At 42.0% G+C, this 18,652-nt stretch overlaps 1 protein-coding gene across 1 annotated transcript; it reads left to right on the forward strand.

Moving 5' to 3' along the window:
- Positions 1 to 2,295: 2,295 nt before the first annotated feature.
- On the forward strand, positions 2,296 to 17,923 carry irs2b (insulin receptor substrate 2b). Its single transcript, XM_044130949.1, has 2 exons — positions 2,296 to 5,920; positions 15,058 to 17,923. The coding sequence occupies exons 1-2, from the start codon at positions 2,587 to 2,589 to the stop codon at positions 15,060 to 15,062; spliced, it is 3,339 nt and encodes a 1,112-aa protein (XP_043986884.1). The 5' UTR covers positions 2,296 to 2,586; the 3' UTR covers positions 15,063 to 17,923.
- Positions 17,924 to 18,652: the final 729 nt, after the last annotated feature.

Here is an 18,652-nt window from a genome sequence, read left to right on the forward strand (position 1 = left end):
AAGAATGAAACACTTCCACTGCACATCTACCTTAACACACTGTCTACTCTGTCAAACATGGTGGAGGCAGCATTATGCTGTGGGGATGCTGATGAGACTACATGGGGAGTTGTTGGAAACCCAAAATAAGACAAAGCTGGTACAAATCATGTAAAAAGCTGCAAAAGACTCGACAGAGGTTCACCAAACAAAAGGAAAACCTGCAACGTTCAGTCAGAGTCCCAGTGAATTTGCTTAGAGATCAAAGCGTATCTCTGCTTTAGACTGAGCAATTCAAAGCCCACAGCCAAACCAAATCAAGAATCATTAGCAGTTCTTGAAAAATGCTATCCTCAATAGCAGAACAGTTTAATTAAAAGAAAAATCATGCAGGGCTACTGTTTTTCTTTCACTTGCTGTGCACCACCTTGTTGTCTGGCTAGTAAAATTACAATAAAATATGTTAAGATTTTGATTGGAACGTGACAAAATGCAAAAATGTCAAAGGGTATGAATACGTCTGCAAGACCCCTTGAAATTTGTTGCTCATATGTCAGAACAAATTACCAAAATTTACCCCTAAATTTGTAAGTATAGAGGTAAGAATAAAAAAAGAGTTAAGATCAGGGAATAGGTGGACTAATTAACCTGCACAGTGCCTCGCCAAGGACACTCAGATGCTGAGCCAGCACCTTGGATGTACAGTAAATGATCATGATCGCCACTGACGGAACTGTCACAATTGCAGGATATAATGCTGTTCAAAATGATGTCTATTATGGCTTGATTTTGTTCACACCTTTAGTGAAAACAGACATGGAAATGAATCCCTGCTTTAATACGGTTCCCTCCGCTTCCTGTGTTTGACCTGCATTCATAACTGTTAGGACACAGTGTACTACTTGCTTTCGTCAGTGAAACAGCACCATCCTTCTGCTGAGCAGGATGAGCTGCATCTCTCTTTCTCTCTCCTTCCCCACAGGAAGTCAGGCTGGCTGACAGACTTCTGCCTCTCTCAGGCTGCATGAGCAGCAGAGCACACCAAGCTGGCTCCTGCATTTCATCATGACGCACGCCGTCAGCTGGTGACGCAGTGAATAGGAGAGATTTATTTTTTGCGTCATTTTTGGCTTGACCATGTATGGGTGTTTTTTTGTTGTTTTTTTTTTGAGTTGCACGCAGTAATTTTGTTTTGATGTTGGATATGTGAATTATGCTTGAGCCTTCCTTACCCTGCCTTTTTGTGCAGATGGACACGGACTGTCTCTGAGCAGCTCCAGGCAAACACAAATATGCAGAAGGTTAACAGGTTATGTTATACAACAACACACATTTCACGAGTTCCTGTAATAGCTGGAGTGGAAGGGAAAATAACGTAGAATTTTATAAACTTCTGACCGAGTGCCAGCATCTAAGTGCCAGTAAGATATTATATAAAATTTAGAATAATTTTTAAAATTGAATACATATGAATGGGACTATTTTTTGTAAACAAAACTGTATTAACATTTAATATTTATACTGTAAATATTTAAAAACAAAATAATGCAAAACACATAAATTATATAAGAAAAACATTATGAAATAATTATTAGATGAGTATTATCTTTAAACAAAACCTTAAATGCTATTACTATGTTACTATTTCCAAATAATAACTTCCAATATTCTCTGTCAATATTATTGCAGTTTTTCCATCCTTAATGTTAACATTAATATATAATGTTAAATAACATATAAAACATAATTACTTACAAAAAATTCAAAACTAAAACTGAAATAAAAAGTAACTAGCTAGTTACAGAATGAATTGTCTTTACTTTATATAATGCAACATATTAATGACACAAATAGTTAAATATCAAAGAAAAAGGCACATGTTGGTTAATCAATCCAGATTTATAATATTGGTGTTTTGTTTCTACAAGGTCGTTTACAACATTTAATTGATCTTTGTCTAATTAATAGTTTTGATCTTCTATTTTGCGAATATACTATCATTACAAAAATTATAATATAAAAAAAACGTGTATCAGTCGGTGTTTTATAATCTACCCAAAGATTTATACAAGATTTTATTCGGTTGTCGTTTTGGATCCATATCCTGCTAAAAAAAAAAAAAAAAAAAAAAAAAAAGGCTGGATGGATCATGGGAGTAGAGGCTATAAATAAAGCTACGCTGCTGTGTGACTACGCGTAAATGAGTCGGAAGAGGGCAGAGTGATAGTAGGAGGGCTTTCTCCTCCTCCTCTCTCTCCAGCATTCATCCCGTTTCCACCAATGAGCACAATGAGCTCAGGGCGCACCGCCCACTGCCGGTGTGTGCGTGTATGTGTGTGAGTGAGTGAGTGAGTTTTTTCTTCTTCGCCTTTCCCTTCCTTTTTTTAAGCCAAAGCTGGATGTGTAGATCGTCACATGTTGTTTCCTCTCTTCAGTCTGAACATCAGCCGGCATGTGTTATTTATTGCTTGGCTACGGGAGAAGACGACCGCACGTACGGCTCTGGAAATAGAGGATTAAAAATACAGCGCGGAGTTTTTTTTTTTCTTCAAGCGACTCCTGGAAATTCAAGCGCTGCGGTCTGGTCTGGACTAGAGGAACACGAGAATGGCGAGTCCGCCAACCACGGGCGGTCAGGCGCTGATGACCAGCACTAGTAATACAAACGTCAATAACAGCGCGAAAAAATGTGGATATCTGAAGAAGCAGAAACACGGACACAAGCGCTTTTTCGTTTTAAAGGAGCCGTGTGAAGGATTCCCTGCCCGGCTGGAGTACTACGAGAACGAGAAGAAATGGAGAAACAAGTCCGCCGCTAAGAGAGTTGTTCCCCTGGACTGCTGCCTCAACGTCAGCAAGAGAGCGGATGCGAAACACAAGTATCTCATTGCTCTTTACACCAAGGACGAGTATTTTGCCGTGGCGGCGGAAAACGAGCAAGAACAGGAGAACTGGTACCGGGCGCTGACGGATCTAATGGCCGAGGGGAAAGTGTGTGACGGCTCGGCGTCCAACTCTGCGTCCTCACTGGTTGGCTTCGACGAGACAAGTTACGGTGTAATAACGCCGGTGGCCGCCGCCTACAAGGAGGTTTGGCAGGTTAACCTCAAATCCAGGGGACTAGGACAGAGTAGGAATCTGACCGGTGTGTACAGGCTCTGTCTCTCCAGCCGAATGATCAGCTTCGTTAAGCTCAACTCGGAGGTCGCCTCTGTCGTACTACAGCTGATGAACATCCGAAGGTGCGGCCATTCCGACAGCTTTTTCTTCATCGAGGTGGGTCGATCTGCAGCCATCGGTCCAGGGGAGCTGTGGATGCAAGCTGATGACTCAGTAGTGGCTCAGAATATCCACGAAACTATCCTAGAGGCCATGAAAGCCATGAAGGAGCTGTCGGAGTTCCGCCCTCGCAGCAAAAGTCAGTCATCTAGCACCAACCCCATATCTGTGCCAACAAGGAGGCATCTGAATAATCTCCCACCGAGCCAGACCGGCCTCCCCCGGAGGTCCCGTACTGAGAGCACCTCTGCCACATCTCCTGTGAGTAGTAAATGCCTATCTTGTCGTATTCGCACGGCCAGCGAGGGCGATGGCACCATGACACGCCCAATGTCTGTCACTGGGAGCCCCCTCAGCCCAGGGGTCCACAGGACCCTCCTGAGCCGCTCTCACACCATAACAGCACGGCCCTCCTTGACTTTTGAATCTTCTACTCTCCAGCATAGTAAGTCCATGTCTATGCCCCTGTCTCATTCTCCGCCTGTGGCCACCCCATGCTCAGGACATGTGTCCAACTGTGTGGACAGCAGTGTCCCCCGCCCCTCCAGCTGCAGTGCATCATTCTCAGGCTCTCCCAGTGATGCAGGCTTTATATCATGTGAAGAATATGGCTCCAGCCCTGCTGATGCACGGGACCTCAGGTTACCCCTAACCCTTCGCAGCAACACTCCTGAATCTCTGAAAGCAGACACCCCTCCCTCCAGGGATGGGAGTGAACTTGATGGCTACATGGTGATGGAGAGGCAAAATCAGAATGGTTACCGGCGTCTGTCAGAGCTGGATAAAGTGTATCGAAAGCGAACATACTCCCTCACTACCCCCCGCCAGCAGAGGCGACCCCCCCAGGTGTCCTCAGCTTCTCTGGATGAATACACTCTCATGAGGGCCACATACACCAGCGGAAGCCGGTCTTCTTTGAGGTGTCACACGGCTTCACCTAAAGGAAGCGGGCTAGAAGATTACAGGGATGTTCACATCAGCTCTAACAGTCTCCAAGGTGACAGCGGCTACATGCCAATGATGCCTGGAGTTGCACCTCAGACTCCAGGGTCCAAGGACGACCCATACATGCCCATGAGCCCCATGTGTGTTTCTGCTCCAAAGCAGATCATCAATCCACGTTCACACTCCTGCACCGCAGGGCTAGCCCCACGCACAGACTCCCCTGGGAGTATTTCTCTGGAGGACAATGGCTACATGCCTATGTGGTGTGGACACAAGATGTCAGTGGAAAGCAGTGATGGAAAGCCAAGCAATGGAGAGTACCTGTACATGTCTCCTGTTGATGCTCTGGTTTCTCTCACACCCCCAGAGTACCTTCTCAGCCTTTCAGGAGACCCACACCCCCACCACAGACAGCCTTATTGTTACAGCTCCTTACCAAGATCAGTCAAAGGGCAGTTGCAGCGAACTGGGTCTGCTGACACCGACCAGTATGTTGTAATGAGTTTACAGAGACAATGCATAGAAGAAGAGTCAAACGGTGGTCCCGTCTCACCTGGAGAATCTGGAACCAGTAGCTCCCCAGGTACGCCAACCACTCCATCTTCTCTCCCTTCTCCTCTAAAACTGACTCGGTCAGATGGAGGCCTGTTGCACCGCAGCAGGGTGTGTCGGCCCACCCGCCTGGCTCTGGAATCCCTTCGAACACTACCATGTATGAGTGAGCATCCCCTTCCCTCAGAACCTCGCAGCCCTGGAGAGTACATCAATATTGATTTTGGTACTGCTGCCGATGTCCCACTGTTGGAGAGCTCAGAGGCTGGAAGCGTAATGTGTACAGAGGAGGGATCACTGTCTCTGTCAGACTATGCTAACATTGACATCAAGTCATCGGTTCATCTTGAATCACACCAAGTAGAAGGTTCCCACCCAGCAGGGTGTCTTAACCATACATCTGAAGTCTTGATGTGCTCCAGCATGGTGAGCAACCAGCAGGACACACAGAGAGTGGAAGGGAAGGAGGATGAAAAGAGAACGGAGGGAGAGACAAAGACAATGGGACAGAAAGGGAGTCCTGCATGTGAGCCTGCTATTACCAAAAGTGACTACACTGAGATGACCTTTGGTCCAACTGCTCCTTTATCTGTTCTCTGTGCCACTGATGCCACCCCACTCCCCACCAGCCCCACTGCATGTGTGAAGAGACTCAGTCTTGAAAGCAGCTTAGTGGATGTGGTGCCCCCTGTGCCAGTGGATTCTTTCCTACTTGGGGCACCATCGTTATCTCTCAGTGTTGTAGATCCAGACCGGGGGGCCAAGGTTATCCGGGCTGACCCTCAGGGGCGTCGCCGCCATAGCTCCGAGACCTTCTCCTCCACCACCACTGTGACGCCCGTGTGCCCGTCTTTTGCCCATGACACCAAGCGGCACAGCTCTGCTTCTGTGGAGAACGTGTCCCGCTCTGTCCACAGCTCTGAGGAGCCCGGCGAGGACCACACCAGCCCCATGTGCAGGGAAACGTCAGCGGGGTATCAAAACGGACTGAACTACATTGCCTTAAACTTGATGGAAGGGAACCTCGGAGGGGGCAGGTTAGGCGGATGCGACGAATTCCTGAGGTTCAAGGCGACTTGCGGCTGCAAAGGGGGTCTAAATGGGTTCAGCTCCAGCCCCTACGCTAGCCTGGGATTCAAGGAGACTACTACTGCTGCTGTGAAAGGTGAGTGTTTGGTCCTTATTGCACACGCCCTTTCATTCAGTAGGTTTTTCATTCATAAAGGGAGTGGTGTAAGGGTAGAGTAGGATCATGATCCGCCTCAGTGAGCCAGAGATTGGCCACGCATAACATCACTTCCTACATCTTTTGCACTTCTTTATGTTGACATTACCTGTAGCAAAACATATATCTTCATGTGCATCAAGCTTGTTTGCCCAAGCTTGATGCAGATCTTTCATAACCTCATAATTCTGACTCTATAATGTGTTGAAAATAACCAGCACCCGGTCATCAGCTGTGCCTTTTTTTAACTCCTCCACTGCTAATATAGTGATATGTAAACACAGGCTGCAGAAGTCTCACAGAAGTAAACCAGTTATTAACATGGCTGCTGGGTGTGGGCTGCGATGTTTAGATAGGATTAGTCACCTACTCGTTCCACCCATCACTGAAAAGTCTCAAGGCTGTGTGATCCTGAGGAAGTCTTTTATCTTGTTTGAAACTGCAGAGCTAGTGTGCTGGAAACAGTTTTATTTCTCTTCCCAAATAAGAGTTTGAATTACTATTATGAAGTAAACAAAGGATACAAATGGAGAAAATAGTGTGTATTTTGGGTGCAACACATTGTCTTTTTTCTCTTTCATTAGTTTACTAGATTAGCTAAGAAGAGTCATACTTTGTTGTATTCTTCCTCTGCAGCCATCTTACTTTGAAAGAGCTTCTTATGGTTGTATTCTGTTTGGCTTGACGCTTCCATTGTGTGTTTTGTGTGAATGGTTCGCTCTGAGCTCCCTCAGTGACGCAGTTTTCGACCACGTCAGTATGTCAGGAAAAAAAAAAAAATCTAATCTTATACAGTGACGCACCACATTACGATCCTACTGTAGAAAGATCTAGAATATGTTTTATTTAAAGTGTCTTGCGCTGTGTTTTGTAACCATGCAATGGCTAACATTTGGGAGAGGGGCAGTAGCGGTATTCCCCCCCCCATCAAAATATTACCTTTCCCCTCATTTTGTTCAGTGTTGCATCAGTGGCTTCTCATACATGTGCAAATGGCAGGGGTTTATTTACAGAGATTGATGACCTGGCAGGGGCATGTTAGAAGTTGTTGTTTGCCTGAAAAGAAAATACAGAGAGACAGGATCATCGTGAGTCACAAAAATCAGTGTTCCTGATGGTGAAATAGTAGAGTTTAATTAGTGTTTGTGCTTTCACAACTGGGCTTGTCTCCCCTTTCTGGTCCCAGCCAAGGCTCTCGTTCTCTGAGCCGCAGCCGGCGTGGAGCTCAGTGCAAGTCATCGGGTTCCCCAGAAAAACAAGTGAGTCAGTTGTTTATCAATTGTCAGGTACTGGGTTTCAGAGCTGGAATGTGGGCAGTGTGCAAAGGTTGCTGGGAGAGGTGAATGCTCACTTGTTTTTCTAACCTGGTGGGATGGACTTAGAGGAGCAGGAGCAGGAGGAGGAGGAGGGGGTGATGGGAGGATTCATTTCTTTTCCCCCTCTGTGAACAACTTCACAAACATGCCAATGAAATGTTCTTTTACAAGAACAAGCTCTGATAAACATGTTTTGTATGGGGATAGTTGACTTGAAAGAGACACACGTGCACTGTAAACGTGTACTTTCCGACCTGTTAAAATGTTCCTGGATTGTTCAAAAATATTGAAACTCCTCCCTGTATGTAGATGGTTTCAGGTAAATTCATCCTTTTGACAGTTGGGACCTGCCTCAGTGTACAAACTGTTTGGTAGGAATTTTTTCCCCGTTTTTTTTAAGACAGCCTAAGTTGTATTAGTTCTTCTCTCTATTGATTGTTGTTTGCAGGAATTATAAAGAGATTAAAAGTCATAAAGATTCTAAAATGTAATGTCTAATTCAGTTGAATGTTATTAGTTGAAAACTTTGTATTGCAGTCTTTCTTCCATTTGTTTTGATCCACATTTGGAGCTGTTTCCTCACACAATAAATGTCCAATTGAGTGATAATTTATTGGAGTCAACTAACTTTATTATGTTACAGACATTAACATAATGAATTACAAATTGACACGGGATAGAACATCTCACAGTAGACATAACAATTTCACATACCAAAAAGTCATGTAAAAAATTACCAAAAAGGTGAAATGACCTGGAAATGTGCTGCTTGTTTGCTTATTGGAGCATTAATGATGGCAGATGTGCCTTACCCCCACCTGTTGCTACACAGTGCCAGTCATTTAGCTGAAATAAGGTGAACGACAGTTTGAACTTTTTTACAAGAACGAGAAAGTCTGCTGTTTGCAAATGTTTCTAGTAGGAAAAAAAAAGCAGATATATCTTCATCTACACAATGCTGCTTTAAACACTAAAATAAAGTATAACCTGCTGAACGGCTACCAGAGCAGGTAGCCTGACTGACTGAGCACTCAGTCTGGTAGCCTGACTGCTCTGGTTGTTATTGTTATTCTTATAGAGGAAAGTAAGAAAAACATTGCTTGTGTCTGTTACTGATAAATGTGGCAGTGTTATAATAAACATGTTATATTATTTTAACTGCGGTAGGAGTAATAGTAACTTAAAAAAAATAGTGCTTTGACTACGTTTTATTGATTAATGAAAGGCCTAGCTTGAAAGCAGACAGAGAAAATAAACAGGGGGAAATGTTAATCAGTCTTTGCCCATTTAAAAATGAATGACCTCTGCATCAAAATAGCAAATATTTCTTAATAGAAAAAGCCATGCCTGTTTACTAAAAGTTGACAGGCTTTCCCACATTCCCCATGTTGGCTGGGTACACTGTTGTTGTCATTCCTGCCATTCTTCATGTACATTTGGCCGTCACCTGCTGTAATCTGTGATCCCAGATCGTAGAAGGAAGATGCTGCTAATTTGTTAGCACTTCCTGTCTGTCAGTGCACGGAGGAAGTTCTGCAGGTTTCAGTTGGAAACGTTATTGGCCTGCGGACAGTAGCCGCATTTCTCTTTTTTTTGTGTTGCAAATTTCAGACTGACTCTTTTAAACTTTTCACAAATTAGTCAAATTACCAGGTTATTCTTGGTCTTTGTACCAATGGAAAGTTTGTGCTCAAATTCTTGCAATGAGCTAAAAACAGAGTGATCTTTTTTTTTTTTTTTGTCAAAAGTACCATAGTCATTAAAAATTATTACATTAGAGAGGCACCAATAAATTTTTCTAATTGATTCTTCCTTTATCTGTGCTGATCAGAAAAAGCCAAACCAAAAATCTGTTTTCTCTTGTTGATTAAATACCTCAAAACTAAATACTTGATGATGATTCTCCATCTATATATACATCAAACAATTGCATGTACTTTGATACTTTTATTTAATTTAATACAAAAATCACTTAAAGATAAAGGGAACTAGTCTTTAAATTCACTTGTTTTGTCAAAACAAACACCTCTATTAAAGAACCTGCAGCACATTCTCTCTAGAAGAGGTAATTGAAAAGAAAGGTCAAAATGTTATTTTGTCAAAGAAAGAAGATGCATATCAGTCAGGAAAAGTGTGAGATCTTACCTTACACAATTACAGATTAAATTTACTGACTTTTTCTTTGCAGAATCTAAAAATTCCCTCCTACCACAAGTTGAATAATTTTTGATGTGAACTCTTAGGGGTGTGTCCACCTTTGTTTATGCGCCACGGCTCTTTTTCAAAAGACACTAAATCTACCTGAAGGACACGTAAAAACATGTTTTGAAAATGCAGGGGAGGCTTTCGGCCAAATTTAGACTGCTTTGTCAGATTTTCCTAATGCCCTGGAGTGAACTCTGATGGAAACACAGCTTTTGTCGTTTACTCGTCTGGGTGTCAGGTGGTGCTGTGTTGAAAGGATTATGAGAAATCCACTCACTTAAATTTCTATGTTTCGGTCAGAACAGGTAAAGGAGGCCTGTCTGGTGTTCTCACACCTTCTCTTTATTCCTTTTGTTTCCCCCTTTTTTAGACTTCCCGCTAATGTTCTTCATCATCCTTCTGTCATTTATAACCCCCAATTTTCCATTTTTTTGTTTTCCTATTTTTTTTTTTTTACACGCAACATTTGGGTCTTTGAATCAAAGCAGTCTTGCACGGGTGCAGACGGAGGGGGAAAACTGACTCATGCTCTCCATTTGTGGGCCCAGACTGCTCGCCCACCCCCTATCCCCGAAAATACACACACCCACCAGTCACACATTCTGACTTTGTGTGCCACTATCATGTGCGTAGATATACAGCTATCAGCAGATGGTGGGTAGTGGGGGTGTGGTGGGGTCAGGGGTTTCTGCACCTGCCCCGCCAAGCAGTACTCACTGGTTATCTGGCCCCTCCGAGGAGAGTGACAATACGGCAGTGACTGGCCACCATCTGCCACCACAACAACAGAGGGAGAGGGTGCGTGTGCATGCGTGTGTGTGTGTGTGAGAGAGAGAGAGAGGAATAGAGAGGGGAGGTGGGGGTGTGGCCAAGCAGTTTAAAGAAGCCAACCTGAAACCCTTCCCCCCTTTCTCTCCTCGTGTACGTCCTCCTCCCCCTCATTTCTCCTCGGTCGTCGCTCTTCAAAACTGTGGTTTCTGTTTTTCAGAAGCCATGTGATTCCACTCCCCCTGAACCTTTTTTATATTCACACATCCAGTGCACTTGGGTGCTTGATGTTGTTTATTGAATCACTGATTAGGTTTTACACACAACTCACTGGCAACTGTTTGTGCACATTAGAAAATGGTCTCTCTTCTCATTTCAGTCTCATTTCCTTCATATTACGTGCATCTCGGTTTTAGGACACGGGGTTGTGTGCATCCTCACCTGTCCCGAACGCCACCTGGGCTGCAGACTCACGTAAGCAGAGTCTCTGATACATAACTCTGAGCAAAGTAGGGCGGGATGTTCCAGCGCAAGATCAAAACAAAGTTAACCTCACGTATCCTCAATTTAGCTCGGAGGTAAGACGGATTACATTCTCTTCAGGATTAGACATTGTTCAGTAGCTTGTTTTCCGAAAGGTGAAGCAGTGACAGTGGCTCTGTGTGCGTGATGCTAGTATGCAATCTGTGTATTCGTCCTGCACCCAAACACACGCCAGGTGAGAGGGACCTAATGTAAGGGCAGCTCGCATATCTGATGTTCATGAACATGCGGCGTTCTGACGTCACGTATGATGACTTTCTCTTTCTGGACTGGAATTCTGCCAGTTGTTTGGTTTAGTGGAGAATGGAGCTGTCACATCCATTATCTCAGACACCTGAATTAAAATTAAAGCACATGTTGCTGTGATAATTGATTGATGGATTAGGTAATTACTCTAGGCCAAACAACTAGGTGTTGCCTCATTTCAGCTCTGAGGGTTTCTTCTTTGTATTAATTTAATTGGATAACTGCAAACTAAACATCTGCCTGTATGAGTTTCTGGTGCCATAATAATCATGAGTATAAAATACCAGCAATTTTTAAAAAAAGTTGCAGAAAGCAGAAATGGCTGAAATTTTCGCATTTATGTTGGAAGTATTTTTGTAGTTGCAGATGCATCCTTTGCTACAAAAAAATATGAGATTATTTGTTTATTTGCGTGTTTTAATATTTTTCTCATATTGCACAAAACGTGGTTAAATGAAAAACTTCCAAAATGTGCCGGTCTTTTTATCAGATTAATCAATTCATTATCTGAATAATTGATAGAATAATAAGTGAGGGCCTGCACCTCTCTACTCTGTTCAGCTGGAGACAGGTCCAGTCAGTCCAACACTTTTTCTGGTATTTCCGTAGGACTTTGAAACCTAACAACAAGCTTCAGCAAAAAAAAGATAAGCTGAGCTTTGCAATAGTCTGACTTTCTGATTCTGATTTTGAACAGATATTTTAACAAATACAAAAAGAAAAAGGTCGTTTTATTTCAGGGAGACGTTTTGAACCAGTCAAAATGATGAACAATTATTCACATTTACGCTCAAATGCACATAAAAGTAAATGCATATTATTGACTGCTAATGATGTCAATCATTTGCTTATATGCATTTGTTGAATGGGAAAGAAAAAGATTCAAATTTTTCGATTTTGATTTTGTGCTTTTGTGAGAGTTGGTGTGCGACGACAGCCTGTCTTGCTGTTGTTGTTTTTGTTTTGTTGGTCAGGCAGAGAGGTGTGGGAGGTCAGCCGGTGTTTGTTTGGCCTGAGCGCTGCTGTAGATCAGGGAGGAGCTGACCAGGTTGAGGAATGTAAACAAAGCGGACCTGTCCGTTCCCTCGTTCACTGGCCCGTTTTTCAGACAGATGGTGACATAAACTGGCAATTCATCTGCAAACGGACAGTGAAGAGCCGTAGAGGAGTCTGCTAATACATAACTGTGTCTCTGAATGGAGCAGGGGGCTAATTTTAGCTTGAGTGAACTAAATAAATAATGAACAGAGCTTGTGTGTGTCTGTGTTGGTGTGGGTGGGCAGATATGGGGCCAAGAGTGGTGGGGCAGGAGGGTGGTTTTTTTTGTTGCAGGGAGAGGTGGGGGTGTGTGTGCATGTGCTTGTAAAAAGGAGGAGGGGTAGGGGGTACTGGGTTCATCCCCCCCCTGCTGGATCCCCTCCTCCCAGTAACACACCCACTTTCCCAAACCTTCCAGCCTACCCCTTTCTTCGCTTCAATCTTCTTGGGTTTGAAAAGCGCTGTGTGTGGCCGATCGCCGTCGTTGCAATTATTGTTCTTAGAAGGAATTAAAAAAAATAAAATAAAATAGATAGAAGAGGGGTGATGCATCACTTTGGTTTTAGCAGCCACACCTGGTTGTTGGTCTGAGCTGGTAAGGTGATTCAGTTCTCCTTCCCGGCAGATCGCAGTCATTCTCACCCAAGTGCTTGCCTCTACAGGCTGCTGACTAGCCCATCCCCTCACACACATTTGGATCGGTATGGTCTCCGAGTCCCATGACCTCACTGCATTCCCGTTCCTCTCTGTCAGGTTCGTTCTGTTACTGTGGTTTTTTCCACCGCTTCCCACCCCACCATGTCTGTTTTCCTCCCTCTCCGCCAGCACAGGTGGCCTCAGGAGTAAAATCAATTATCCGGTTATTCAAACGAGCTTTTCCAGATCCATATTTTTGCGTCCTGGACAACAACTCCCCCTCGAGCAACTTCCCTGTGCTCTTTTTTTTGTTTGTTTGTTTTCCTCTTTAGAACTAACATTACTATCTACATTTTCCTTCGAGGCAGAATATATAGAGCAGAGATAGAGAACAGAAGTGTGTGTGTTTGTATGTTTATGGTGGGAAGGGGGTGGAGGAAGGGTAGGAGGGGGAGTTTACAGGGATTCTGAATGAAAGGTTTGTTTTAGAGAATGATGATCACATCCAGCTTTGTGAAAACAGCTCTTGTTCTTCACGGCCAGGAAGAAGCAGAGGAGGCAGCGAACGAGAGAAGAAATGCAGCCGCTATCGCTGCGTGCGTGTGTGTGTGTGTGTTTGTGTCAGCCAGCCAAGACTTCCGCTCCTATCTGATAGCCTTGCATGCAAATGAAACCTCACAAACATGTACACAGGGGCATAAGGTCAGCACAGCTTTCCACTGAGAGGCATGCTAGACGTCAAACGCGGTGCTCTCTGGGTATTTGGAAGCACATGGGTTTGAGTGCGAGGGACAGATGAACGTTCTGTTGAGGCACAGCGTTGGTATTTTCCCTTCTTTTAGTCGTCAGGTGAGTCTTGTCGTGTTTCAGCTGCATAGTGTTAAATGCCTCACTGTTTTATCCCCCTGCCAACTTCGGTGTTCACCGGCCGAGGCATATACAACACAAAAGCAAACTCCTCGAAGAGCAACTGTTGTTTAAAGTGGAACCATTAAGCCCCGTCTACACAAAGGAATCTTTATTTTAAACTGATTATTTATAAAAAAAATAAATAAAAAAAGGGTAGGAAACATTAGCAACTTCAAAATATGGAGGTGGAAAGAATAGATGAAATATTTACAAGCAAAATATTTGAATCTTGATTCTTGGCGCTGTTGTTCTCCCAGAGCGGAAATAAGGCAGACTGCACATGCTAGATTCTGAAGTAAAAAGAAAAAAAAGCAATTATAAGCATTTATAGAACGGATTGCTAGTATTTGCAGATTTTAGTTTTTTTGCTGTATTGCTGTCATCTTTTACCCCTACAAAAACCGGGGCATTCACTCTATAGCTAACAGTCCAAGTCTAACTTGATTTTTGCCCTTTTCTAATTACTACATGGTTCTGTTGCGACCAAAATATTTATATTTATTAAATATTTATTTATGTTTCTCAAATTGTGTTGTAAAAATCCCTGAAGAAGCATCTACCACTTTTAAATGATCTGGCACCATTTTGTAGAAAAAAAAGAAACAAACAGTGACAGAAGGAGAGGCAAGAAATGTGACTGGCTAACTGATGAGGCTAAAGTTAGCATCTGTTTTTGAAGTGTCCTATAGGAGGATTCAAACATCCTTGCCCTGGTTTTGCTCTCTTTTGAGGGGAAAAAAATACCTTCCTTAATAGAAAGTCTGAAGTGTTTTACATAACGAAAGCATGTAATAAACTCCCATGTGTTTTGGGAGTTTGAGGTGTTTGGACCCAGTTCCAGACAGGCTAAATGATGATACTTTCTGTCTTCAGTATTATGACGATTGAACCACCACCCTTATAATTGCTGAACAAAAGAGATAAACCAAGGGACACATCTACTAATTGATCTGTTTTAATTCCCTTCAACAGCCTGAATGAGATACATAAACTAATATTCCAACTCTACGTAGTGCTGCTTTACTGCAGAAGGCACAAGCTGTTGAAGCAGGACGTGACACAACTTTGAGTTCATCTGGTGTGTAATTGTCAGGGCTTTTCTCATATGTCCGAACTGCTTTTAATTACTGTTAACAAAAAGAATGCCCCTCTAAACAAACAGAGGTTGTATTTCTTTAAAACGGTGTACCAGATCATACATTTATTTTTCTTTTTTACACAGTCAAAATAACAACACCTCAGTGGTTCCAGCGTTGTGGAGGTATCTACACAGCTCTACCCAAAACATAGATCTGACATTTTCCCATTGTGGACCTTTTCTTTCATTCTCCATTAAAAAGATACTGAATGGAAACATGTGTTTTTATCACAGTATGACGTCTGGTTCTATAACGTTTTTCTTTTCCCTTCTTCCAGAATGAAGACTGATGTGTCTTCCCACCTCTCCTGCTCTTCTTTCTCCCCTTCCTGTGAAAGTGAAACTTCGCTGTATCCAGATGATAAGGTCACCACTGCAACAGCTGGACAGCTGACGTCCCTTAACCTCTTCGCTGCCCTCTGTGGGGAGTTTGGAGAGGGCCATCACCATGGAAACACAGACATTTGACCCTTGACCTAAATCCCTCCTCTCCTTTTTTCTCAGCACCCAAACATCCAGGTGCCATTGCTGCTGTAGTGCTAGACCAAGAACTCCGACAGAATATGAAACTCTTAACACTAGATAGGTAACTTTATCTCATTTCCTAGGCCTTCGATCTCTTCTGCAGTACATTATTAGAGCGTTTACTGTTGTAGTTTATTCCATTTACAGACTTAGAATCGGATCTTATTTTGGCTTCAGCCAAGTAGTTGTCAGATTTTTCTCACCTGAAAACCTGTGAACCAAACCTGAAGAGCATGCGTACGCAATTACATGCAAAGAAAAAAAAAATGTTATCAGTATTCGTGAATACTGATAACATGTATTTATTTATTTATCTAAGATGTATGTATGTATTAAATGAAAAGGGTGTGAGAATCTGCATACAGGGTTGAGCTGCAAAAAGAAGACGGAATTTGTGAGCATATTTACAAGTCAAAGGTAATGTCTACTTACACAAGAAAAAAAAAAAAACCCTACCTCAGCACTGAGTCAAACAGTAGAAATATATATGAAATATTTATTTTCAGAGGTGAATGTTAAAATAAAATGCAAAAAAGTACAAAAAACAAAAAAAAAACAACCATCAATCCAAAGCCTTACTCTAGCCATCAGCCTCATTCTGATGGACCCTTTTAGTTTGGACCTTTAAATACACAGTATCAAAGATTTACCTGATCATTTTAACTGACTGAATGTTTATCAGAGCCAGCCTCTCTGAGATTAAGTTCCTTATCTTGCCACATCTATAACAAAAGTGATGTATTCAAAGTCCAGAGTAATATATTTATTATGATCCATGACATGGTGTTTTCACACAGAGAGAATGAATGCCAGGAGGACCTTAGTAGCACCACAGGCACGCGCAGCCTAGCATCAGATCTGTGTCTGCCTGTCTGAGCACAAGTCTCATTTCACCTGTGACATCCTGCACAAGTCCTGCAGGAAACAATGACCCACCTGGACTGGGCATGGACCGGTGAGAGATTCTAATGTGGTGACAACTTTGGAGAAAAATACCAGTTTCACTGTACCAAGACATTTATAAAGAAACCCTAAAGGAAAATATAAAATATTCTTATTTAAATCAAGCATGTAGAGACAATTATAATAATTATTATCATTTTTTTCATTTAAAGTTATTTTGATAAAGAGCTAGGCAAAACATTTATTATAAGAACATAAAATGTTGGGACCATTTTCAAGGGCGAGCTATGTTGACTAAGATATTAATGAGCAGGTTAATTATAGCTCAGTTTGCCAGTAAAATATTTTTACTTTAACAAGAGCAATGAACACTCCTGTTTCCACAGCATGGCTGTCCTTGTTTTTGCCAACCAGAAATATCCACACCAAACAGCTGAATCGGTCTTTCTCGTAAGCGAGGGGAAACCGTGGCAGCTGTTCTTCAGCCAGCTAACCAGCAGTGGCAATCGCTGAAAACGAAAATGTCGACAGCTATAAAAGTTCAACTCTTTGAAAGCCTTGATAATGGAAACCGGTCCATGCCCAGTCAGGACAAGCGTCAGGAGAATGAATGTCTGCGAGCGACTTATACAGTATAGTATTTTTCCCTCACCTGATGCCTCATTGCAGCGCTCCGTCACCAAAGCAATGTGGCATACGAACCTCGCAGGGCCACGGGGCCCCGCCCTTTGATTAGGCTTCCCTGCGCGGTCCTGCATTTACAAACTTTCCAGATTGTAACACAAGACACGCTGAATGTAGTACGTGCTGTGTTCTGAGCCTGGGAACGCAGGCTTCAACAAGGCAACATCCAGATGTACTCAACGGAAACCACCACACTTACACTCGCCGAACGAAAACCAAGGGAAACATTTTATTTATCTCAACTCACAGGTATCTTCGCCTATATACTGTAGATAGTGAGGCGTCACACAGAGTTACATCTGAGCAAATGCTGAGAACATTTCAGAGGTGTTAAGTTAAATAATATGTTTGTACTGTACATAGTATGTGTTTGAGTGAATTTTTTTTTTTTCCTGACACAACAAAAGCACTAATTAAGTTATACGATGACCAACAAGGTTTGGCTTTTGATTTATCTTATTTTTTTTTTTTACTGTTATGGAATAGTCTTGCAAAATGGATGCCACTATGAGGACATTTTCTAATGCTGTTAGTTCTGGAATATAAAATAAAAAATAGAAAGAAAAAAAAAAGATTAATACTTGACACAATTACTTCTTGGTACTTAGGTACGACACACATGGCATCTATGCAATATTTACACCTTTCGAAAAATTAGTTTACAGAGATGAACCAAATGTAGAAATAATGTTGATAATGTTTTTAAAAAATTAAATCAAAAATGTTTGCCATTTGTACAATTTTTGTCCTCCAATTTTGAAATGGAAAACCTTTTGGCTTTTTCTTTTCCATTTTCCTTTTGCTAATGAAATATTTTTGCCGTTTTCAGCAGTGTTTTGCATTTTGGAAAATGTTTTTATTCAGAAAAAGGTTACGACATGGGCTTTGGCTTGCCTTGCTGTGTCTTCATTGTAAATATTTCATATCATGCACATTGTGATGCTACTAAGAAATGATAATTTAAACTTAGCTTATTGCTTTAGATTGTATTGATTCTTTATAGATACATGCAATAAATGATATTTAAGAAAATTGATGACTTGTTTGTGTTTCTTGCTCATCGTCTCCAAAAAGATTGTTTTTATAACTCGCCCTAATTCATGAAGAAAAAGAATAAAAATTGAGCACATCTTGTTTTCTACATCTATAAAAATAACTTTAAAACTTGGGCTTAGAGCTGATCTAGCAATAGTTGCAGTATTAGCATTGTCATTGTTTTTGTGCCTGGTTGTCATGACCCACAGGTATGTTGAAACAGCTAGAGGGATTTAATATGCTGAATCTTTGTTTGAATGACAGGCAAGGTTCCAAGTTTTTGTGCACTTGTAGAAATATTTATACACCTTTGAACGTTTCACATAATGTCAGGTGAAAACTATAAACCTCAACATATTTTATTAAGATTGATTTTGTGTTAAAACCAAACCAAAGTAGGATGCAAACGGGGAGTGGAAGGAAAACAAAACATACTTCAGCAAATCAGCAAATGGTCTTAATACTTTACAAAACTACCTTTGACCCTGATTAGTTCATTGGTATGTCTCAAACAGTGCTGAACATTTAGAGACAAAAGTGACAGAAAATGTTTCCCATTCCATTTTTGGCAATACAATTTAGGGCTAGCCAGATTGAGGCTAGCGCATCTATAAACTCAGATTTGCAAGTTTTGCTACAGATTGTCTGTTACACTAGTCTCGACTTTGACTGAGCCATTCCAACACATCAACATGCTTTCACCTAAACCATTTCATTGTATCGCTG

Source organism: Gambusia affinis, linkage group LG11 (genome assembly GCF_019740435.1).
Source record: "Gambusia affinis linkage group LG11, SWU_Gaff_1.0, whole genome shotgun sequence".
Classification (NCBI taxonomy): domain Eukaryota; kingdom Metazoa; phylum Chordata; class Actinopteri; order Cyprinodontiformes; family Poeciliidae; genus Gambusia; species Gambusia affinis.